The sequence below is a fragment of the Nyctereutes procyonoides genome, unplaced genomic scaffold (assembly GCF_905146905.1).
Source record: "Nyctereutes procyonoides isolate TBG_1078 unplaced genomic scaffold, NYPRO_anot_genome, whole genome shotgun sequence".
Taxonomy (NCBI): Eukaryota; Metazoa; Chordata; class Mammalia; order Carnivora; family Canidae; genus Nyctereutes; species Nyctereutes procyonoides.
The window spans coordinates 3,631,960-3,655,288 of record NW_026575042.1 but is presented as its reverse complement, the minus strand read 5'-3'; the positions used below and the strand labels follow the sequence as shown (position 1 = coordinate 3,655,288).

General features: G+C 35.9%; 1 protein-coding gene and 1 pseudogene across 10 annotated transcripts in view; both read right to left on the bottom strand.

The window, feature by feature from the left end:
• CLASP2 (cytoplasmic linker associated protein 2) overlaps positions 1-23,329 on the bottom strand; it is a 179,402-nt gene that overhangs the window by 87,443 nt on the left and 68,630 nt on the right. For all 10 annotated transcript variants that reach the window (XM_055320895.1, XM_055320893.1, XM_055320892.1 and 7 more), the window contains 5 exons: positions 19,217-19,296; positions 17,461-17,553; positions 14,623-14,768; positions 11,381-11,516; positions 2,672-2,742 (listed from right to left, as the gene is read on the bottom strand). In XM_055320895.1, coding sequence (XP_055176870.1) covers positions 2,672-2,742; positions 11,381-11,516; positions 14,623-14,768; positions 17,461-17,553; positions 19,217-19,296 — 526 coding nt within the window. The remainder of the gene's footprint in view (positions 1-2,671; positions 2,743-11,380; positions 11,517-14,622; positions 14,769-17,460; positions 17,554-19,216; positions 19,297-23,329) is intronic.
• Positions 3,292-5,150, bottom strand: LOC129507034 (transcription initiation factor TFIID subunit 9-like; annotated as a pseudogene).

The following is a 23,329-nucleotide window of genomic DNA, read 5'->3' as shown; positions in this document are numbered from 1 at the left end:
GGCTGAAAGCAGCGCTAAACCACTCTGCCACCCGGGCTGCCTTCTACCTTCTTTTAAATAGGTGCTCATGTGGTTGGTGCTGATCCTAGCCCACTTCTCTTTCATAGTCTTTAACTTGGGAAACATTATCTGTATCACCTGTACCCTTAGCTCTATCAACTATGCTTCTCACATCTAAGCCTTTATCTCCAGCACTGATTCTTTAATTCAGCTGTCAAGTCAAAGTTTCAACCAGTTCATGGACATCCCTATACAGGCAGAGACTGTCAACTCAAACACTAACATACAAAAGAACATATTAACTCTTACCTTCTCTAATCCATTCTTTTAGCCCATGTTATAGTTTAGAAAATGAGAAACATAGAGGTTAAATTAACTTGCCTAAGTGACAGGACTTAAATCCTGGCATTCTGATTCCAGAACCCACAGTCTGAAGCACTTGATATCACCTCTTCAACCATATCCGATGATCCAATTTTCATTTCTACACTCCAAATCCCTTGAATTTATTTCCTGAATAAAATCTTCAATCAATTATCATCAATATAGCTCCAGTACAGATCCTGCCCCTCTTACATGAGCTACAAAAATTCCTACTTAATTAAACCAATACTTCTTGCTGTCTCTTTTTAATCATTGGTCATAGCTGAAATAAAACTAAGATGGATGACACTACCTCCTCACCAAAAACTGTCAAGGTATGAAGTAATGTCAAAATTTCTCTTCGTAGACATTCAAAGCCCTCTATACTCTGACTTCAACCTACTACTGCCCTCCCCCTACATTGCTCCCCCTCGCCCACCCTCACTCCCCCACCCCATTAGCTTCTTTTCCTACTGAGACCTTCCATTTATCATGTTTTCTGGCCTAAATGGCCTGTCTGATGGCTCTGTAGCCCTCAGCAAGCTTACATCTCTGAGTAGGTTACACCCACTCAATTCCCCTACAGCTATTGAATTGGTCCCCGTTTTCAAGGCAATTTTATGACGCATTTCTTGACTCTCTCTTCTCTGCCACATTCCTATTTCTCCAATTAGCACTTTCCTCAATATAAGGCAGAGAGGTTGGTAAATCTTTTCTGTAAAGTGCCAGACAGTAAATATTTTAGGCTTCGTGAACCACATACAGTCTCCAAATGAATAAGAACAGATTTTATAAGTATATAGCAATAGAAGTAATACCAGAATATGATCAGATAGGACTATAGCTTAAATTGTTGTGATCCAAATATCTCATTGCAAATATAAAAAAATGTAGTTGTTTTCTTATGCCTGCTGTCTTGCAAAAATCATTTAAGATGGTTTTTGAATAAAATAAATCAAACCAACATAATTTTAAAATAGTTAAGAAACAAATCAAGAAAAGAATATGAATACAAAAGATGGGTACATGCATCAAATTATTATATAAAATATGGTACTTAAATGTCTTCATTTTTAAATTTACTTCTAAAATTTATTTTTAATTGTACTTGATATACACAATACTCTATTAGTTTCAGGTGTATAACATAGTGATTTAACATCATAAAATGCTCACTACAATAACTGTTATGACCTGCCATCATACAAAGTTAAACAATATTATTGATTGATTATATTCCCTATGTTGTACTTTACATATCCCTGTAACTTGTTCATTTTATAACTCCAACTGGTACCTCTTAATCCTCTTCAGCCCATTTTGCCCATCACCTCCCCTGTGGCAACCATCAGTTAGTTCTCTGTATTTCTGAATGTTCATTTGTTTTGTTTTTCAGATTCTACATATCAGTGAAATGACATGATACACTTCAAGTTTTTTTCTTCCTGCCTTCCTTCCTTTCTTTTTTGTTTTTTTAAGTAGGCTCCATGCCCCACATGGAACCCAATGTGGGGCTTGAACTCACAATCCCTAGATCAAGACCTGAGCTGAGACCAAGAGTCAGACATTCAACCAACTGAGCCACCTAGGTGTCCCTGATTCAATTTTTGTATGTATGTATTTCTTTATGTAAGTACTCTCTATACCAAACACAAGGCTCAAACTCATGACCTCAAGATCAAGAGTCACTTGTAATTTTGACTGTGTCAGCCAGGCATCTCTGATTCTTCACAATTTTCTTAAACATCAAATGTACAATCTCATTTTTGTTGTCTTTAGTATTGATGGTGACAATGATGATGTTAAAAACAGTAGTAAAAATCATAAAGAGACAGAGAGAGACTGACAGATTGACCTGATATGGCTGTTTACTCTGTTCCAAACACTACTGAATTCTACTAATGCATATCTATTTCATTTTATCCTCATAATTCTATGGGGTCAATATCATTAGCCCTACTAACATATGTAGATTAGAGGTTCATAGTGGTTTAAATTGCCTAAGGTAAGACAATCAATGGCAGCTGTAGGACTCTAGCAAAGGCCTGACTCTATACTCCATCCTTTCTGAAAACCAGGCAATCCATAGCCCAAAGAAACTAAAGCTTAATATGATGAAACTGGAAAACATGAATGATTATAATGATCATTTCATTCCTTTTTCTTTATAAGAAATAAGATTTTAAAAATTTACTAAGGTTTCTAGAAGGCAAGAAAGTAGTGACAACTAATTTTTGCATCAGAATAAGAACTAAACATAATACAATATTAAAGACATACTAAATCTTTTTTTCCCCTCAAAACTTACCTTCTTACAGGAACTGATTTTGATGTGCAATTGCTTGTTATCAAAGGTATAAGTCTGGGTACATGAGTATGCTGAAAAAGATGTTTCAAAAGGTTGAAAAATATTGTCTACTTCACATCATTCCTTCTTCTATTTGCGTTACAACCACGCATTTAGATATATAATAACAGAACAAAAAGACCATAAAATCATATTTGGAGAGAAATTAAGACTGTCAAACAGTTCCCCTAATTAAAGTAACAGTAATGATGATATAGTTTCAGAAGGGCAGGTGTGGCCAAAATATTATATAAGAAAGAGAAGTTAATTGTATAACTGCAAAGAACTGCTGAGACAGTGTATTTCTGGGGAGGGAGTCCTAGGGCATGCATCTATCATGCTCTTTGAAAGGCCATGGCTACTGCTAGTGAAAAATAGTAACTATCAAGTCATCAAAGCAAATAACCAGAGTGAATCTACACACCTAACTACTGGGAATACACTTGGAAATGGTGATTTTAGCATACCTTTCATTGTGGCTGAACCACAGCTGTCTAGAATTCAGGTAAGGTTTAACAGATACAATCTTTTTTTTTTTTTTTTGATGAACAACAATTTTATTTTTCACACTTAAAGGCTAATTAATAACCATTCCTAATCCTATTAAAGAAAACGCAACGTTTCAATAGGAAAGGATAACTATATTTACTCATTAAATACCATTTAAGTTTTCTACAACACAACCTGAAAATACCCAGCATGCATGTTTAATCTCAGTACAATGGATTTAAGACCAAGTATTAAAAAAAAAAAAATAAGACCAAGTATACATGTTACAAGCATTAAGGCTGGATTACAAATTGTCATAGTCCATAGACATGGCCAACATGCACATGTGAAAATGCTCTGCATCACTTGCCATCAGGGAAATACAAATCAAAACCACAATGAGATACCACCTCATACCAGTGAGAATGGGGAAAATTAACAAGGCAGGAAACCACAAATGTTGGAGAGGATGCGGAGAAAAGGGAACCTCTCTTACACTGTTGGTGGGAATATGAACTGGTGCAGCCAGTCTGGAAAACTGTGTGGAGGTTCCTCAAAGAATTAAAAATAGACCTGCCCTACGACCCAGCAATTGCACTGTTAGGGATTTACCCCAAAGATTCAGATGCAATGAAACGCCGGGACACCTGCACCCCGATGTTTCTAGCAGCCATGTCCACAATAGCCAAACTGTGGAAGGAGCCTCGGTGCCCATCGAAAGATGAATGGATAAAGAAGATGTGGTTTATGTATACAATGGAATATTCCTCAGCCATTAGAAACAACAAATACCCACCATTTGCTTCAACATGGATGGAACTGGAGGGTATTATGCTGAGTGAAGTAAGTCAATCGGAGAAGGACAGTGTATGTTCTCATTCATTTGGGGAATATGAATAATAGTGAAAGGGAATATAAGGGAAGGGAGAAGAAATGTGTGGGAAATATCAGAAAGGGAGACAGAGCATAAAGACTTCTAACTCTGGGAAATGAACTAGGGGTGGTGGAGGGGGAGGAGGGCGGGGGGTGGGGGTGAATGGGTGATGGGCACTGAGGGGGACACTTGACGGGATGAGCACTGGGTGTTATTCTGTATGTTGGTAAACTGAACACCAATAAAAATTAATTTATTAAAAAAAAACAAATTGTCATAGTCATCATTGTCATCTTCTCATTTTCTTTTCAATGCATTTGATGATTCATTGGGAACTATCCTTTTTTTCCATTGGGAAGTATTTTGTGATGACACCATGTTAGTGGTAATAAGAATGTTTTTAGACCCAATTTATGATGGATTAATCAGAACATTCTGAACTGCGGATGTTGCAGGAATTGAGGCTTTTACAGTTGGGAACTGTGATGTGGGCATCTGTACTATAAACTTCTGCCCTGTGAGGGACATTGGAGTCCCTACTTTAGTTGACACTGACATGGTTTGTGGGGTTGATGTACCAAGAGTGGGAGTACTTAGTCTGCTAGTAATAGAACCAACACTTAACTGTGGAACTGTTATTCTTCCCACAGAAGTAGATGCTTTTTTTTTTTTTTTTTTTTTTAAGACTTAAGTCTATAGTTTGGAGCCATCAAGGAATATCTATCAGGTGGCAACCTGGGGTCTGAATATGGCTTGATTAATGGCAAAGGAGTTTGATTTCTTTGCCTTGCAATATCTAATAAAAAAATCTTTTGGGGGTGGAGAGGTAATAGACTGATCAGCACAACACTGAATGGCCAACCGCACATCATCTGCATCAACAGTAGCCTTCTTAGCATGGCTTGAATAAATTTTTGCACCATCTAGGATTGTGGTCACATATCGGAAGGCAAACTCCAACATCTGATTTATAACTGTTGGCTCATATACTGTAATCCCCGAATCCTTCAGGATTTGTGCCATCATCTGTGCATCTTTCGGCATGCTCTTGGGGGAAGCCATCTTGCCAGACTCCATGATATCTGTTGATTAGACTTCTTGAGCTAAATCACCCACATTAATGTATTTCAGTCCTGATCTTGATGCAAGTTCTTTGCCTAATGTGGTTTTTCCAACTCCTGGTGTACTAGTGAGCAGGATGTTCAAAAGCAACATTACAATAATTTTTTTAAAAAGATTATTTATTTATTTGAGAATGAGAGATGTGCCAGTGCAAGGGTGGAGGCAGAGTGGGAGGGAGAGAGAGAATCTCAAGCGGACTGCTTGCTAAGGATAGAGCCCACGATGCAGGGCTGGATCCCATGACTGAGATCATAACCTGAGCCGAAATCAAGAGTTGGACATTTAACTGACTAAGCCACTCAGGTGCCCCAAGAGATATAACCTTCTGATTTCTATTAGTAATTCTTTATCACTCTTCATTAGTGAAGTACACACTAAAAAGTGCATAACTGGCAGAAGAATAAAATAGTAATCTAAGCATACATATTTGATGCTTGCTTGCTTATTGATTGATTGATTGATATTTGATGCTTTAAATATCCTTTTTCTTCTGAGCTGATGGTACAACATGGATTACCTAGAAAGCAGGCTCTGAGATAAAGTCTAGCATGCAGGATATTAAGAAGTACCCTTGGAATCAACTCCTGTGGAAGGGAGGTGAAGGAAGCAGGAAAGGGCAGGTGAAGAAATCAATCTGTGATGTTAAAATGGCCTTTTAGAGTAGCGCTGAGTTGGTTCAAAATGGCCAAAACATTATACTTCCACATCAATCAGGTATCGGCTGTGGGCCTTAAAGGGAAGGGCAAGACCTTGGAAAAGGCAGCTCTCTGCGACTGAGGCAATCCTTGAAGAGGAAGCCCCTAAAGGCTGTCTGCTGAACATGCTTCCAGTATTGGAAAAATAAGTCTTACACTGAAGGAGAATATGTATGGCACATCTGTGTCTGCTATAACTAACTCAAGCAAAATAAAAGTGCAAAGTTTTTTCAGCTACTGTAGAGGAAAACTACCTATAGACCTGAAGTTGTTCAAAATGAGAATTATTGAAGAAAATGCTGACCTGTGTGCTATTTAACTGTTACACTCAGCATGGAAAGGTTCTGTGGACTTGGGAACTGTGATGTGGGCATCTGTACTATAAACTTCTAAAAAAAATTGAAGAAGCACCCAGAAGAACCCATTCCCTAAACACTGCTATGGAGTTAAAGCCCAAGGAGACTCTCCAGCCACAACACAGTATATAGGTCTTACCTACCATCCTTTCCCTCTTTCTCATAACCTCCCCAAAACCCTACGCCGATTAGACCACATTCAACACAGTGGCAGGGATGGGGAGATACATTGACCTAAGTATTACTACACCATATTCAGGGGGAGCTGTACCAAAGGAAAATAAAAAGTGAACCTCAGGGTTATAGTGAAGCATTTTAACCAAACACCAAGTCAGACGATTTAGATTTTTTTTTTTATTTTTTTTATTTTTTATTTTTTATTTATTTTTTTTTTATGATAGTCACAGAGAGAGAGAGAGAGAGGCAGAGACACAGGCAGAGGGAGAAGCAGGCTCCATGCACCGGGAGCCCGACGTGGGATTCGATCCCGGGTCTCCAGGATCGCGCCCTGGGCCAAAGGCAGGCGCTAAACCGCTGCGCCACCCAGGGATCCCACGATTTAGATTTTAATATATTAATACAAGCTGATAACTGGGGGGAAAAAAAAGCTTCTTTAGAATTAAAAGAATTAGAAATCAAACATAGAGATCTAATCTAATCTAAATCCTCTGGGAGACAAAATAAACAGGAAATCACATAAAACAACAAAAACCACCTGATTTCTATTTTCAGTGAGACAGAATAGTATATCAATAATATTAAACAAACTTATGATAAATGAGAAATTTGAAGACAATGTATGATGTGTGAAGCCTAAGAATGGTAACATGGGTACTGTCACATAAGTAGAATTTAAAGAAATTTTTCTTGAGAACATATACAGCTATAAGGCAAAAGACAAAAAATTATCCAAGAAATGATAAATTATACTGAGGGTTCCAAAATCTGTATAACAAGACAAAAACCCGACAAAGGAAACAGAAGCAATAAATAAATGATCCATGAAAATTAACATAATTTAAAGAAAATTCATCTTTGTCAGAAATCCTTATCCACTGTGAAAGGATAGCACTAATGAAGGAAGACTCCTAGACCTGTTTTAGGGAAACTCCTAACACAGAGACTAATCTGGAAGGCTTCCTGAAGTCTTTTTTTTTTTTTTTTAGAAAAGAAACAAATGGTATATCTGACTTCTTAGGGAAACAATAAAAAATTAAGAAAATAATTCTGAATGAAAAGTAAACAATTAAAAAGGTTTTTGTTTGTTTTTACTTTTTAAGTAATCTCTACCCAACCTGGGGCTCAAATTCACAATCCTGAGATCAAGAGTTGATTGTTCTACCAACTAAGGCAGCCAGGTGCCGTGAAAAGTAAACAATTCTGAGGAAAAAGGAATATGAATGTAAAGTCCAGTTTTTTTAGTTCTGTAAAGGTAAAGAAAAGCCACTTTAAAATATGCAAAGATAGGGGTGCCTGGGTGGTTCACTTGGTTAAGCATCCGACTTTGGCGCAGGTCATGATCCCAGGGTCCTGGGATGATGCCTGTATCAGGCTCTACACTCAGCGGGGAGTCTGCTTGTCCCCTTCCTCTGCCACTCCCCCAACTGGTGTGCTCACACATTCTCTTAAGTAAATAAATAATTAAAATTTAAAAAGTAAAATACTGAAAGATAAACACACATGAAAATTGAGAACACACTAAACCAAAATACACAGACCCAATTAAACTTGGTAAGTAAGAATTTACTAACAATAGTTAAGAATGAAAAAAGTAAAAAAATTATAATTTTCAATTGCTGAAAATGAAAAAATTTGTTTAATGGTTAAGGGAAAAACAACATGAATGAGATAAAATGTAAACTTTTTAAAATGTGGGGGAAGTAAAACAGGTTTTATTATGGACACTGATCAAGAATAAGGAATTTCTAAGAAAATAAGAAACAGATAAGAAAAAGCACAATGAACAGAAAACAAATGATAGGAAAAAAATACTACTTCAAAATAGTAATAGAAAACCTTTGACCATACATAAAGTAAGAAATGTCAGGAAAATGAAATTTAAAAAACTAGAATCAAAATTTGCCAGATGAAAAACCTTTTTTAAAAAAATGAGACTATGAAGAATTTGAATAATGTGAAATATCCAGCTAGATTTAGAGACGAACAAAGTACTCTTATAAACAAATTCCATATTTTGCAAGTAGTTAAAAGACTACCTCTATAAATTTAGGATATACTGGGACACAAATAAAATTCAAAGCATCCACTGAGGAAGAAACTGTATAACCAAAGTCTCTGATCAGAATGTAATGAAATTATAAACAAAGGATGACAAGAGCAACAAAAGAACCAACTGAAAATGCAAATAATATTACACAATTCAAAGAGGACACTGAAATGAAAATTACAAGAGATAAATATAATTTGGTAAATCTAAATCATTGGGATGTTGCCAATGCCAAATTCACAAGAAAACCTACAGCCTTATAATTTTAAATAGCAAAAATTACAACAAATTACCTAAGAACATATCACAAAGATCTAGGGGAAAAAAAGAAGCCAATGCAAGTCAAAGGAATTAAGAAACTTATAGAAACTAAAAAAGTAGAAAAAACTGAAGGACACCCCTGAAAACAATAAAATTAAAATCTGAAGTTTATAAAGAACCATAAACAATGCCTCTAGCAAGTGTAAAAAAACTGAATAGAATTGTAACAAGAAAAAATGATAACAGAACTACAGTGGTAGAGACTTTTTTTTTTTAACTTATGAGAATACAGTATACAACCTCAGGTCAAAGATTCTTAAAATCTTTATGAAAAGGATATTCTGAGAAAATAAAAATAACAATTCAAAATGAAATACAAAAATGCCTAGAGATTAAAATACTAGAAAAGTCACTAAGGAACTTCCAAGGTCAGCAAGCCTAGTAACAGAATAATGTAATAATATAATATGTGAAACAGGAAAGTACAGGATGTTCTACAAAGGCTCATACATAAAAGGAATTCCAAAATCTGACCTGCAGTATTAGCCAAGTGAATCTAGTAGTACCACAATGTACAAGCAGAATTCAGTTCATGAATGTACAATGGTTAAATAAAAAGGGAATCATTTCTAAAAAAAATCATTTCTAAAACTACTGAAATAGATAGTTGGTAAGATTTCACATCTATTCCTGATCAGAATTTAGCAAAAATATGAATGGAAGGAAATTCCCATAATCTAATATAGAGTATCCATAGAAACCTGTTCCAAATATCATATTTAAAGTACTCTCATTAAACTCAGAGATAAAACAGACCTCAATCATTCCTACTATTTCCTTTTTATTTTTTCCTCCTTCATAACTTTTCAACACTGTTATGAAGGTCCTGGTCTTAGAGAAGCTTAAAAAAATATTAAAACAGAAAAGAAGGATTCATAGCCTTTTTTTAAAGATTTATTTGTTTATTCATGAGAGACATAGAGAGAGAGATAGAGACATAGGCAGAAGAGAAGCAGGCTCCCTGCAGGAGCCTGATGTGGGACTTGATCCCAAAACTCCAGGATCATGCCCTGAGCCCAAGGCAGACACTCAATTGCTGAGCCACCCAGGCGTCCCCCCACTTTTTAAAAGATATCTATCTATCTATCTATCTATCTATCTATCTATCTATCTATGAAACAGAGACAGAGCACGAGCAGGGGGAGACGGCAAAAGGAAAGGGAGAAGCAGACCCCCTGCTGAGCAGGGAGCCTGACACAGGGCTGGATCCCAGGATCTCAAGATTATGACCTAAGCCAAGGGCAGACAACCAACTGAGCCACCCAGGTGCCCTGAAACTTCATCTCTTTAATAGGAACAACAAACTCATCAAAGAAACTGAACAGGAGTTTAGGAAACAGACCCATATACTTAATGGAAATTTATTGTGTAAACATAGTGGCATTGTAAGAAAAGACTGTATTATATATGCCATTGAGTCAAGTGGGAAAATCCTATTAGATACCCATACTTCACAAGGAAGCAAAAATCCAGTTAGATCTAAATGTAAGAAACAAATTATAAAAGTTTCAAATAACTGAGTATTTTTTAAATTGTGAAATGCGGAAGGTCATTTTAATTATAACAAAACCCACAAAAAAGCATTGTCTTAATACATAAAAAGTTAAAAGTTCTATGTTTAACAAAAAATAGCTTAATATTTGAAAAACTGACAGACTGGTAGAAAATTATACCTGCAATATCTACAACACAGAATCAATATACTTATGATACATAAAAAGACCTTCAAAATCAGTGAGGAAAAGATGTACAAAGACTATAAAATGACAATCCACAGAATTCTGAAAGAAAAAAAAAAACCTAATGTCTAAAAATCTAAGAGATGTGAAGTAAAGTATGAAATAATATGCCACTTTATTAAATTATAAGGCCTTTAAGAGACTGATCATATACAATGTTGGTAAAGGAGAAAAAGGTCTCCATAGATTTCAGGGGTAAGAATGGTGAGGACAATTTAATGCTATTGTCCTTTAACAGAGAACCTGTCTAGACATTAAGAAAAATTATATGGATGGACAAGGGAAGCTGCCCAAGTACATGAAGTTTAAAAAACAAGTTAAAATATATTTATATATATATGTAAAATATAAATATTTATACTTTATAGTAAATACAGTTTGTATAGGCATAGAATAGATGTTTGGAAAAGTATATACCGAATGGCTTGAGTGATTAGTTGCAGAAGGACAGAATTAAAGAAGGGAGATTTATTTTTTAACTGTTTTTTAGGGGCACTTTCAAGATATGGAAGATGAGAAATACTAAGAATTTGCCTGTCATACCAATGCCTATAACATTTTTCATTTTTACATTTGCCTGTTACTTCCTATAACATAATTACTTACTACCTGTAACATAATTACACACACGTACACATAAGTACATGTACCTGTGTATATTATACTCTATATGCAAGCATGTTTACTTGATAACCTAAATTTCTATAATAACTGCTTTTATTTCAGAAAAAATCATACAAAAATTATTTTCCCTTGGGGTTAAGAAAAAAAAAATACTAATGACTTATTTAAGTATATTGAAAACAGAGAAGGAGGAGGAGAGAGGGAAGAAGACAGAAGAACTTACCCGAATGATGAATCTGATAGCTGCACATCCAGAAGTTGCCATGACTTTTGCACTATTGGGGACGAGATTAAAAAGCGTAGGTACAATGGCTTCAGCGCCATGATCAAATTTGTTTCCCAAAACTGTTGAAAGATGTCTACAAAGGAAGACAAAAAAAAAAAAAAAAGTTTAAAATAGTAAATATAGGTAAGACCATATAATTTTAAAATATTTTCTTACTGAATTAACTTAAAATTTTTATTTCAATCACTTCTAATGGCAGAAAAACAAAAGAGAAAAGGAAGTACAAATGCTATTCATTTCCTTGTTTTTCCTACCCTTTTTTTTTATTCATTTATGATAGTCACACACACAGAGAGAGAGAGGCAGACACAGGCAGAGGGAGAAGCAGGCTCCCTGTGGGGAGCCCAATGCAGGACTCGATACCAGGACCCCAGGATCACCTGAGCTGAAGGCAGATGCTCAACCACTGAGCCACTCAGGTATCCCTCTTCTCACCTTTTAACTGTCTAGTCAAAGCTGAAATTTGGCATTTTACCATCTCTAAGATTTTATTTATTTATTTAGAGAGAAAGTACAAGTGGGAGGAGGGAGACAGACAATCTCAAGTAGACTCCATGCTGAGTGTAGATTCCACAGAGCTTGATCCCATGATCCCAAGATCACGACTTGAGCCAAAATCAAGAATCAGATGCTTAACTGACTGAGCCCCTCAGTTTTGGGGAAAAAACAAAAAAAAAGATTTCATTTATTTTTTTGGCAGTAAGGGGCAGGAGGAGGGAGGGGGACAAGCTGACTCCTTGCTGAGTGCAGAGGCCAATGGGGAGCTTGATCCTAGGATCCAGAGATCATGCCCTAAGCTGAAATCAAGAGTTGGACTCTCAATCGACCCAGCTGCCCAGACGCCCTTTCACGTACCCCTTTACCATCTTTTTACAATGATGAAGAGAGCCATCTGATCTGATAATTTAACCATTATCTTGACAGGTAAAACATTCAGTCCTGATTGCCTTGACCTTTAGTCTTTATCCATCAGGTATTTCTATTCTGATGCCCAAACATCAATCTCAAATTCAACATATTTTATAAACAAGTTCAAAATCTTCCCCAAATTAGTACTCAAGACAGTCTCCATTTCTATTAATGGTACCATTACTGTTTTAGTTCAAAATACTCCCTTACATCTTTGGTGTTAGTTGAAAATACAACTCTACCATATGCTAGTTAGTTGGGTGACCCCTAAGACATCTATCTTTTTCCAATTTTGTAGTTAAACAATTAAATTGTCTTTAATTGCATGATTTAGTTAGAACACTTTAGAAGGATGCTGTAATCACTTACAGTTCTGACAATTCATCCAGTTTTGGTTACTTTCTATATATTTGTATCTTATTTAAAATATACTGTTGTGATACAGTTAGCTCCCAAAATTCAGGTTCTTGATTCACAGAGGTACTCAGACCTATTTACTAGTGTTCAGTTATACTTTCAAGTTTTCTTATGTCTAAACTCACGGGCAAAAAGGAACCTCAAATCAGACGCAAGGAGGTACCACCTGTGTCTGGATAGTGTGGTCTTCCTTTAAAGAGTGAGTTTTGTTCTGGTAGGCAGGTGATGTATTTGGGAATCAGTCTGATCTTTATGTTTGTCACAAGGAAACTTGACTTTAGAACTAGTTTAGTACTATTCCTATACAATGGCCTTTTTGGAATCTCTACCAAATGCCCTGATTATTCAACTAAGTTTCTCCATTCTGGCTCATCAGAACTTGAACGTCTTCCAGCCAATATGAGCTCTGGGAACTGTTGTTTATCTTATAGTTTCTAGCACTAGTTCTTTCCTGTCCTCAGAGAGTTGTACCGTTCACATGAGCTAGACTCATGGGATCCCTTATGCAGTTATCTCTATCTCCTTTTCTGTTTCTTTCTCTACTCTCCAGGATTCTGCACTGCAAATTTTAACCACTTCAATCTTCAGAAACTCCAATCTCTGTTTCTTCAACTCAGTGAAACTGTCTTGTTCTGTTTGGGTTCTTCCTCTCTTCTGCATGGTCCAGAAAGTACCACCAGGTCAAAACTGTGCTGACCAAACTGCTCAACTGATTTGCTTCTTTCAAGAATCACAGTCTTGCTCTGTCCACTGTCCGTTAACTATAAATAGCTGTTTTACATGTTTTATTCAATTTTCTGAAAGACAGCTACCTCTGTACCAGTTATTGTATCATTGCTAGAAGCAGAACCATGGAATACTTTTCAAGGTTACATTTTGTAGATTTTTATTTTCCTTTTTATTTTTGCTTTTAAAAGATATTCAATTATTTTTGTAAAATGACTTGTATCTAGCATCTTGCTAAAGTCCTTTAACTAAAATACCTATATATTCTTGTGGTTTTCTGCATGGATAATTATACTATTTGTTAACAATGGCAGTCTTATTTCTTTACTAGCAATCCTCATAGTTTTTACTTCCTGGGCTTTCCCCCCACCCCATTCTAACCAGGACATCTAACGCAATTCTCATTAGAAATATTAATAGTAAGCATCTTTGTGTTCCCTATTTTTAAAGGAACACTTATGTAACAATATCACACAGATCAGAAGTAGAGGTAAAAGAAATTTAAGTATTGTACCATACCCGAATTTTGGAAGAATATAAATATACAGAATAAATTTAAATCTTGATAAGTTAATGACACGTTACAATTCCAGGATAATTGTTAAAATATCAGAAATAAAGAGCTGGGACAACTGGGTGGCTCAGTAGTCAAGTGCCTGCCTTTGGCTCAGGTCATGATCCCGAGGACCTGCAATTGAGTCCTGCATCAGGCTCCCAATAGGGAGCCTGTTTCTCCCTCTGCCTATGTCTCTGCCTCTCTTTGTACGCCTCTCATGAATAAATTAAATCTTTTTAAAAAATTAAAACAACAAAAAAAGAAATAGCTTAATATCCAACTCGGTAAAAAAAAAAAAACAATAGTTTTCAGAGTTGTTCATTTTCTTCTTACAGACTTAGTGACCAAAAGTGCCCAGTAGGCTTTAGACATATAACCACATTTTAATGTTTATATAGTGTTAAGAATGATTTTTTAAAAATAATATAAATGGGGTCCGTTTTTAGAATAAAAATTATTTTTGGATCACATACATGCTGTTTTGGGTTATCTTGCTTTATTTAATGAGCACTGAATCACTGAGTACTAAATGCATTCATAAAAAATACTTACACAGAAAGAATATACTTACGCTACAGTAATGCAAGCTTCTCTAACCACTTGGGATCTAAGATCTTTTGCTGAAAGTTTAAGTGCTCCATCCAACAAGCGTAAATGTTGAAAAAAGCAGTCATATTGTGCAGCTCCAGCAACAAGCAATGATCGAATTTTCTTAAGCTGAAATAAAGAGAATTTTTATTATTGACATAGAGTATCAATACCAAAAAAAAGTTACCAAAACTTCATTATTTCAACAAAAATTTTAAAATGACATTATATTTTTATATCTATATTCAGACATTTTAACAGCATTAAATCTTATAAATAAACATGCATACTAAAGAAAGCTTCCTGGGAAAGAATGTTATAGATTTAGTTATAAGCAAAATGGACATATGTAATGTATGAATAGCTAAGTAAATTTTATTATTTTAAGGGAGGCTTTATTGTGGTAAAATACACATTAACATAAAATTTATCATTTTAAACATTTTAAAGTATACAATTCAGTGGCATAAGTACATTCAAATGGGCAAAAATTACCAGTATCTAACCAAGGAGACTATTTTTAAAAGGACCAAATTTGGAAACTATATTCACTCATAAGCAAAAGTACAGAATCAAATGGACCAACTAGTCAGCCAGGTCCATATTTTAATATTTTTACACTTTGTGAAATAAATAGCTCCTTCTCCCCATTTTGATCCTTTAGTATATTAAAAAGGATTCCTTTTTAATATAGGATTGACAAATGTTTTCCATATTAACACCAGATATATCTAATAAAATTACACCAATCAAAAAATAACCACAGGTGATGGAACTGGAGGGTATTATGCTGAGTGAAATAAGTCAATCAGAGAAGGACAAACATTATATGGCCTCATTCATTTGGGGAATATAAATAATAGTGAAAGGGAATAAAGAGGAAAGGAGAAAAACTAAGTAGGAAATATCAGAAAGGGCGACAGAACATGGAAGACTCCTAACTCTGGGAAACAAACTAGGGGTGGTGGAAGGGGAGGAGGGCGGGGGGTGGGGGTGACTGGGTAGCAGGCCACTGAGGTGGGCACTTGACAGGATGAGCACTGGGTGTTATTCTGTATGTTGGCAAATTGAACACCAATAAAAAATAAATTTATTATTAAAAAAACAAATAACCACAGGTACACATCTGGGCTCACACATACTGAGAAGCTAAAAGTTTACCTATCATATCCATTATATGGATGGATATATATATATATAATTTTACATTAAACTCTGAGGTTCTCTCAATTTTTAAAAAGATCTTTAAAACTAAATCAGATACATTAACAGTGAAAAACATAAAAAAGACACTATAATAGTAGGAAAAATTTTGCAAGAATAGTTATAGAGTCTTAATGCATGTAAGGGAAACTATCATAGGTAGCAGAGAAATCAGAAGGCACCTAAGCAATTAACTAAAAACAAAACAAATCACAACATGGTAGGAAAAAAATTTCCTGCAGCACATTAAGTGCAATACACAAAGAATGATAATAAAATGAGATAAAGACAACCCAATATTGAGCTAATTGAGCAAAATAAATATATGAAAATGTGCTCAACCTTCCTAGTGATAAGCAAATGCTAATTACAACAAAGATACATCATTTTTCTCCATCAGAGTAGCAAAAATTAAAAAGACTTAACAGCATCCAGTATAAGAAAGAAAACATGCTCTTATTGTAAGTAAGATTATGAGTCACTAACACCTTTGTTGAAAATATTTTGGCAACACTACTAAAATTTTAAAGTAATCTCTACAACCTAACATGGAGCTTGAACTCACAACCCATTGGACTTTCAAGAGTTGCACGTTCCACTGAATGAGCCAGTCAGGTGCCCCAACAAAAACCTCGTAAGTACATAGTTTGTGTTTTATATTAACAACATTTAATTTGTCATGTTTCTCCACAGATTACCCGTGACAGGAGTCTTTCTATCTCAGACTAATCTCAGAACTGAAGACTGAATAATGAATCATATTTAACAAATATGGAACAACATATTTTGTTAAAATATTTTAACACCTTAATATATGCAAACTTCCTATTAGAGAAGTTGAAAATCTTTTTGTTCATAGCATCATAAAGGGTAATTTTCAAAGGGCCTTATATGATTTACTAATCAAAACGGATATTGAGACCTCTCAGAGCAGAAGTCTTCAAATGGACCCTTTCTCTGGCTTCCTGAGGACAGAGGTACTCATTTGGAATCTCAGATGTAAATCTGACAAATTTACGAATTTTAAAATATACAGCCCTTTGTCAATGTAGATAATATTTTCAAAATATTTACCAAATATTTTATCAAGGAATTTAGGATAAAATATACTTAACTCAAGAATAGAATATTTTTTTCTTTTAAATCACAGGTGAAAAATGTTCATCATATTCAGAGACATTTGTGAGAAAAGAAAGGAAAAATGCCAGACAGACATACTGTTGTCAGTTGATGTCAATACTATGAAACTATTGAGCATATGGGCAAAGTGAACTACTTTACAGGAAAACCTTGTAAGAACTGAGAACACTGCCTGCTGATGAACACCTATGTAAGCCCACACAAAGCCATTGCCCAGACATCAATGAAGTCAATAAGCAGCACATGTGGAGAGACTAACCAATGAGTGAGATAGGCTCCGCTGATCAGCAGAAAGATAAAAACGGACCCTAATTCAAAAAATTCCTATCTCTCAAAGTGTTTTCCAGAAAGAAATGTTAGCTTTCAAACACTAAGTTATAAGCAAATATCACACAGTAATATTTCTGAATCTCCATGTTTTTAGAACATTAAAAAAAAAAAGAGGAGAAGGGTAACAACAACAACAACAAAAACTTACTGCATTGGCACGCTGATCCCAGTCATGTTTGTCATCGGACAATATTTCCCTGATTTTATTTAATGTTTCTTCAAGTTCTCGACTAGAATAGATCTTAAAGATACAAAATTATGACATTAATATTTCTTGCCATAAGCAATATCAAAACTATGCCTCAATGTTTATAACAACTTTTCAATAAGGTTATTTCCCATTCTAGCACCATTTTTAATGGAAAATAGATATACATTATTGACAATAAAATAAAATGCTTTAATTTATTTGTTTTCCTTACCTGTTACCCTTGTGCTATTTCTCTGCTCATGACTAACTTAAAACGCTTTGTATTTAAAAACATGATGTAAACATCCTAAGAATTAATAATAAGGTCTAATTTCTCAAAATGACTTCACGTACGTTTCTATTCCATTCACACTTACACACTACTGCAAAAGGAAATGGTTTAGGTTAGCTCCCCTACACTGAAGCCAGGAGAGTTAAATGCTTTGTTTCCTCAGGAGACAACTGTTTGCCCAAAACATCATTATCCTTTTGCTCACCTAAATATTCATCTAACAGGGATGCACTATGCTAGGCAATCGAAGGATATTATGGTGAGCAAAAATAGGCATGGTCTTTGCCTTATGAATCTTATAATCTAGTCAGGAAGTGAAACAAATTAATGAAATGATATAAAACTGCAAATAGGAAGTACTGCCAAAGGGAACTACAGTTCCAAGAAAGTCTACATAGGAGGTGTGAACTAGTTGAAAGAGTCATGCTTGAAATAGAGCCAAAAGATGAGCTGAGCATCATTAGGCCAAGTGGGAAGATTAACCTTCCCTACAGTGAAGAGCATGTGCAAAAGCTCTTGACAGAAGGAAAATGAAAGAAGGCCAAAGCATAGGAGTAAAAGGTACAAAGGGGTCCAAGGAAGAGCAAATGACCCAACCATAATCAATTAGTGCACTGCTCTGGAATACAGTGTAAGGCTCCTCCTTCCTCAACAAGGGAAAAAGAGAAAAATAAAAAAATGTACTTTGGTGAGAGGGTACACAACTTTTCAAACATTCTTTTAGGAGATAATACAAGCAAAAGAAGTGTGAAAACTACTAAGTTAGAAATCTGATGAAGTAGATTAAGTTCTGATTTCTGACTTTTACAACTAGATTTATGACTTTTTCCACATACCAAACACTGGAAGTGTAGATTTGTAAGGAGAAGATCATTAGCCCCATTTTGGACAGGTTGAGTCTGAGACGCCTCTGAACAATGTTTATGGACATGTCAGGTAAACAATCAGTGGAGAAATTATCTTGGCATTCAAGAGAGATGCATCATCTATGTAAAGGCAGGAGCTGAAGCCATGAGTCTGAGGGAAGTGACTTGGTAAGAAAGTGGAGAGGAAAGGGTCCATAAGTGAACCCCTAAGAAATCCCAATATTCAACAGTCAGGTAGAGAAAGGTATGCCTATAAAGGACAGAGATAAAGCAGGCAAAAAGGTAGGAGGTAAAAACAAAACAAGGAAGAAGAATGTATTGCAAACAGCTTAACAAAAGTGGATTCAGTTGAACATTGCAATGTAATTCAATATGGATTCGATTTTAGCCTCAGTAAAAAATCACCTGAACAAGCAGTGTTTGGTAATAATAAGCCAAGTATATTACTTACCTAGTTGTTTAAAGAAAAAAAGAATTTTTAAAAAGGACAAAAATAATTATATGTGAGGTATGCAAGCAATATTCATGACGAGTGCCACTTTATTGGTATCCTTACCTGAACAGTAGGGACATCTGTAAAAGCTTTTATAAAATCATCTTCATCAACTGCTCCAGCACCTCCTTCCTTTGAAGCACCTGCCAATCAAAAAGAAATTTATTTTTTTAAAGATTATTTTTAAGCATTTAGCACCAAAAAAGTATAAAAAATATAACTTTTGATATAAACAAAGACATAATCTTGAGAGACATTCCATTTTATAAGACAGTATTAAAAAATCATCTTTCTGCAATGAAACGCCGGGACACCTGCACCCCGATGTTTACAGCAGCAATGTCCACAATAGCCAAACTGTGGAAGGAGCCTCGGTGTCCATTGAAAGATGAATGGATAAAGAAGATGTGGTTTATGTATACAATGGAATATTCCTCAGCCATTAGAAACGACAAATACCCACCATTTGCTTCAATGTGGCTGGAACTGGAGGGTATTATGCTGAGTGAAGTAAGTCGATCGGAGAAGGACAGTGTATGTTCTCATTCATTTGGGGAATATAAATAATAGTGAAAGGGAATATAAGGGAAGGGAGAAGAAATGTGTGGGAAATATTAGAAAGGGAGACAGAACATAAAGACTCCTAACTCTGGGAAATGAACTAGGGGTGGTGGAAGGGGAGGAGGGCGGGGGGTGGGGGTGAATGGGTGACGGGCACTGAGGGGGACACTTGACGGGATGAGCACTGGGTGTTATTCTGTATGTTGGTAAATTGAACACCAATAAAAAATTAATTTATTAAAAAAAATCATCTTTCAGAAAAATCAAGGTCTACAGCAATAGTTGATTAACTCTATAAAGTACTGGGTAGGCTAGTCGTAAAATCCAAACTATAAGAACAGAACCCTCTTATTCTTATTCAATGCAGTAGCAAGTACACAAGAAATACAGGTGAAAGATGAATCACTTAAAAAGGTAAATGGCAATTTTAAATGACACTGTCAATAAATGAAGGCAACTAACAGAGCAGAGGATCCATGTATGCTGCAGTGCTCAGGAAAGCAAATGTGAAAGAAATGAGGACTTTGAAATTAAATTTAAAAATTGAAAGAAATCTTCCTTTACCATACATAGACAATAAAAAAAGTAAACTTGATCTGTTTAAGAGCCAGTCATTAAGGTACTGTCTTTCAGCTCCAAATCCACTCTTTCATATTCAGTGATGCTAGGCCTGGCTAGAACTGAGCAAACCATTTTTCTGCTGACTCTAATGAATTTCTGTTAAACTCTGTTAACAGGGGTGCTGGAAAAGACTGGAAGTTGAAGGAAGAAGGGACATGCTCCTTCTGGCTTCTTGTTCTTGTCAGTAAAAACGGTAGCAACTCTGGCAGGAAGTTCCTTTCAGTCAACAGCACCTGGTTCCTGTTGCAGTTTTTTTAACCCTTACTGAACCAGCTCACAGGGCCCATTGCAGACACCAACCAGCCAGTATTCCCTCACAGAGGTCTAAGCCACAGCTCTGCAGGACTCCACTTCTAAGTTTTAAGAATTTTAACCTCATTTTGTTCCTCCAGCTGTAGGAGTAGCAACTGTTACTGTAATTGCTACCTGTGACACTTTAGTGGTCAATTTTTGCATTTTTAATTCACTATACCTATTTAACAATTCTTTATATTAAATTCTCCTATAAAGGGACACCTGGATGGCTTAGCAGTTGAGTGTCTGCCTCTGGCTCAGGGTGTGATCCTGGAGTACCTGGGGTCAAGTCCCACATCATGCTCCCTGTAGGGAGCCTGCTTCTCCCTCTGCCTGTATCTCTGCCTCTTTTTTGTGTGTCTCTAATGAATAAATAAATAAAATCTTTCAAAAAAAATTTATCAATCAATCTCCTGTAAAAAATAATTGTTGGGAAGCCTGGTTGGCTCAGTCAGTTGAGCATTCAACTCTTGATTTCAGCTTAGGTCATGGCCTCAGGGTTGTGGCATAGAGGTGTGAGTAGGGCTCCTTGCTCAGCAGGTTTCTGCCTGCCTGGGATTTTCTCTCCCCCTCTGCCTACTCCCACTTGCATCCGCTCTTCTCTCTTAAATAAATCTTAAAAAAAAAAAAAAAAAAAAAACTATAACAGTTTTTTTTAATTTTTTTTTATTTTTTAATTTATTTATGATAGTCACAGAGAGAGAGAGAGAGAGAGAGAGAGAGAGAGAGAGGCAGAGACATAGGCAGAGGGAGAAGCAGGCTCCATGCACTGGGAGCCCGATGTGGGACTCGATCCTGGGTCTCCAGGATCGCGCCCTGGGCCAAAGGCAGACGCCAAACCGCTGCGCCACCCAGGGATCCCCAGTTTTGTTTTTTTTTTTTTTTAAGATTTTATTATTTGAGAGAGAGAGAGAGCATGAGTGGGAGGGGGGAGAGGGAGAGAGAAGCAGACACCCTGCTGAGCAGGGAGCCCGAGAGACACAGGGCTCCATCCCAGGACCCTGAGATCATGACTTAAGCCAAAGGTAGATGCTTAACCAACTGAGCCACTCAAGTGCCCTACCCAACAGTTATTTTTTTTTAAAGATTTATTTGAGAGGGGGGAGGGGAGAGAGCGCATGCATGCATGCAAGATCAAGGGGTGGGGCAGAAAGAGGGGGAGAGGCAGAGAATCTTAAGCAGACTCCTTGTTGCAAATAGAGCCCAACTCATGGCCGAGCTCACAATCCTTAAGATCATGACCTGAGCCAAAACCAAGAGTTAGATGCTTAACCAAACCAGGCACCCCTATAGTTTCTGTCTCCTGACTGAACCCCAGCCAATATAGTAGGGTTCTGTATATATTTATTCGTCTATATATTTATTTCTTTGTGGTAATAATTTAACACACTGAAATGGAGTTCAACCACAAAAGATGCATATCCTAAGGGGACAATTAACTTAAAAATCTATCCATTACAAATTAAGTAATAATATCTCCCCAATTAGGTTTATCATCTACCAAAGGAAATATTAATATTTTCAAAATTGGATTTAAAAATTAACATCATCCTAATTAAAAAAAAAAACACTCAGGATTTCTGAATGTAAGGAGCTCCTCATTTTAAAATAACAAACAAAAATCCTTGAAGATCACCTTTTTGTATTTGAGTTTTAATAGCAATAAGAGATGGACCACAGAACAGTATAACAAAGTTGTAAGGCAATATAAAATTACAGCTTAGAAGTAAAGACTATTTAATAAACTAAGAGAGGCATGAATACATTCTTGCTATAGGAAATTCAATTAGAAGAGTAAATAAATTAGCTATCCCCTATTATTAAAAACCCAATAATAAAACTTGTGACCCTATTCCCATGATCAGTACTAAAAATGAACAGATTAACTGAAAATAATCAGTTTTAGCAAAGAAACAAAAAATAAGATACCTAACCATATTATCTTAACATCTTATACTACATTCCTTTATCAATCTCCTAATGTTTCATTTGTAATCTCTATACCCAATGTGGGACTCGAACCTATGACCCCAAGATCAACAGCAGCTCTTTCTTCTGACTGACTTGGCCAGGAGCCCTGGGTTTGTTTTTAACAATAGGTTCCCTGATAGGAAAGTAAAGATTTCCTAGATTTTTACAATTTCTTCCCAATCTTTCACAGTTGTCTTGTCCAGCTCAGGCCACTGAACAGAAATTTCTTTAGGGACTTGTCCTTATCAAGTAGTTCCTAAACATTCAACAGTTCTCATAAAACAGCTTTCTTTACACATTCATTAAATATAGGCTGTTCACTTATATACCACTTGTTGCAAATAACTTTGTTACAGTAACGAAAGGAAAGATTAGGCAAGTTTGAGAACAACTGGTTTCTGGAAACCATCTCCGTGGGTGGAAGCCTCTGCAGATACCAGAGCAGAGCCAGTTGACAATTTCAGTGTGCTCAAGTGTGGAAGTCGGAAAATTTTAGAGAAATGGAAAACTGAAGGGGATATCAGTATGAAGAGTTACTATAGCATACAGGCAGTTTACAAAAGCTATAATATATAGAAGAGAATGTTAACTCCAACACATTAACCCACCAACCACAGCACAATGTCAAAAACAGACATAGTGGAAATACAGAGCATCTGAACAAATCCCAAATAAAGCCAGAAAAATGTGCCATTGACTAAAGACATACAAAGGAAAGTCTAATTTTGA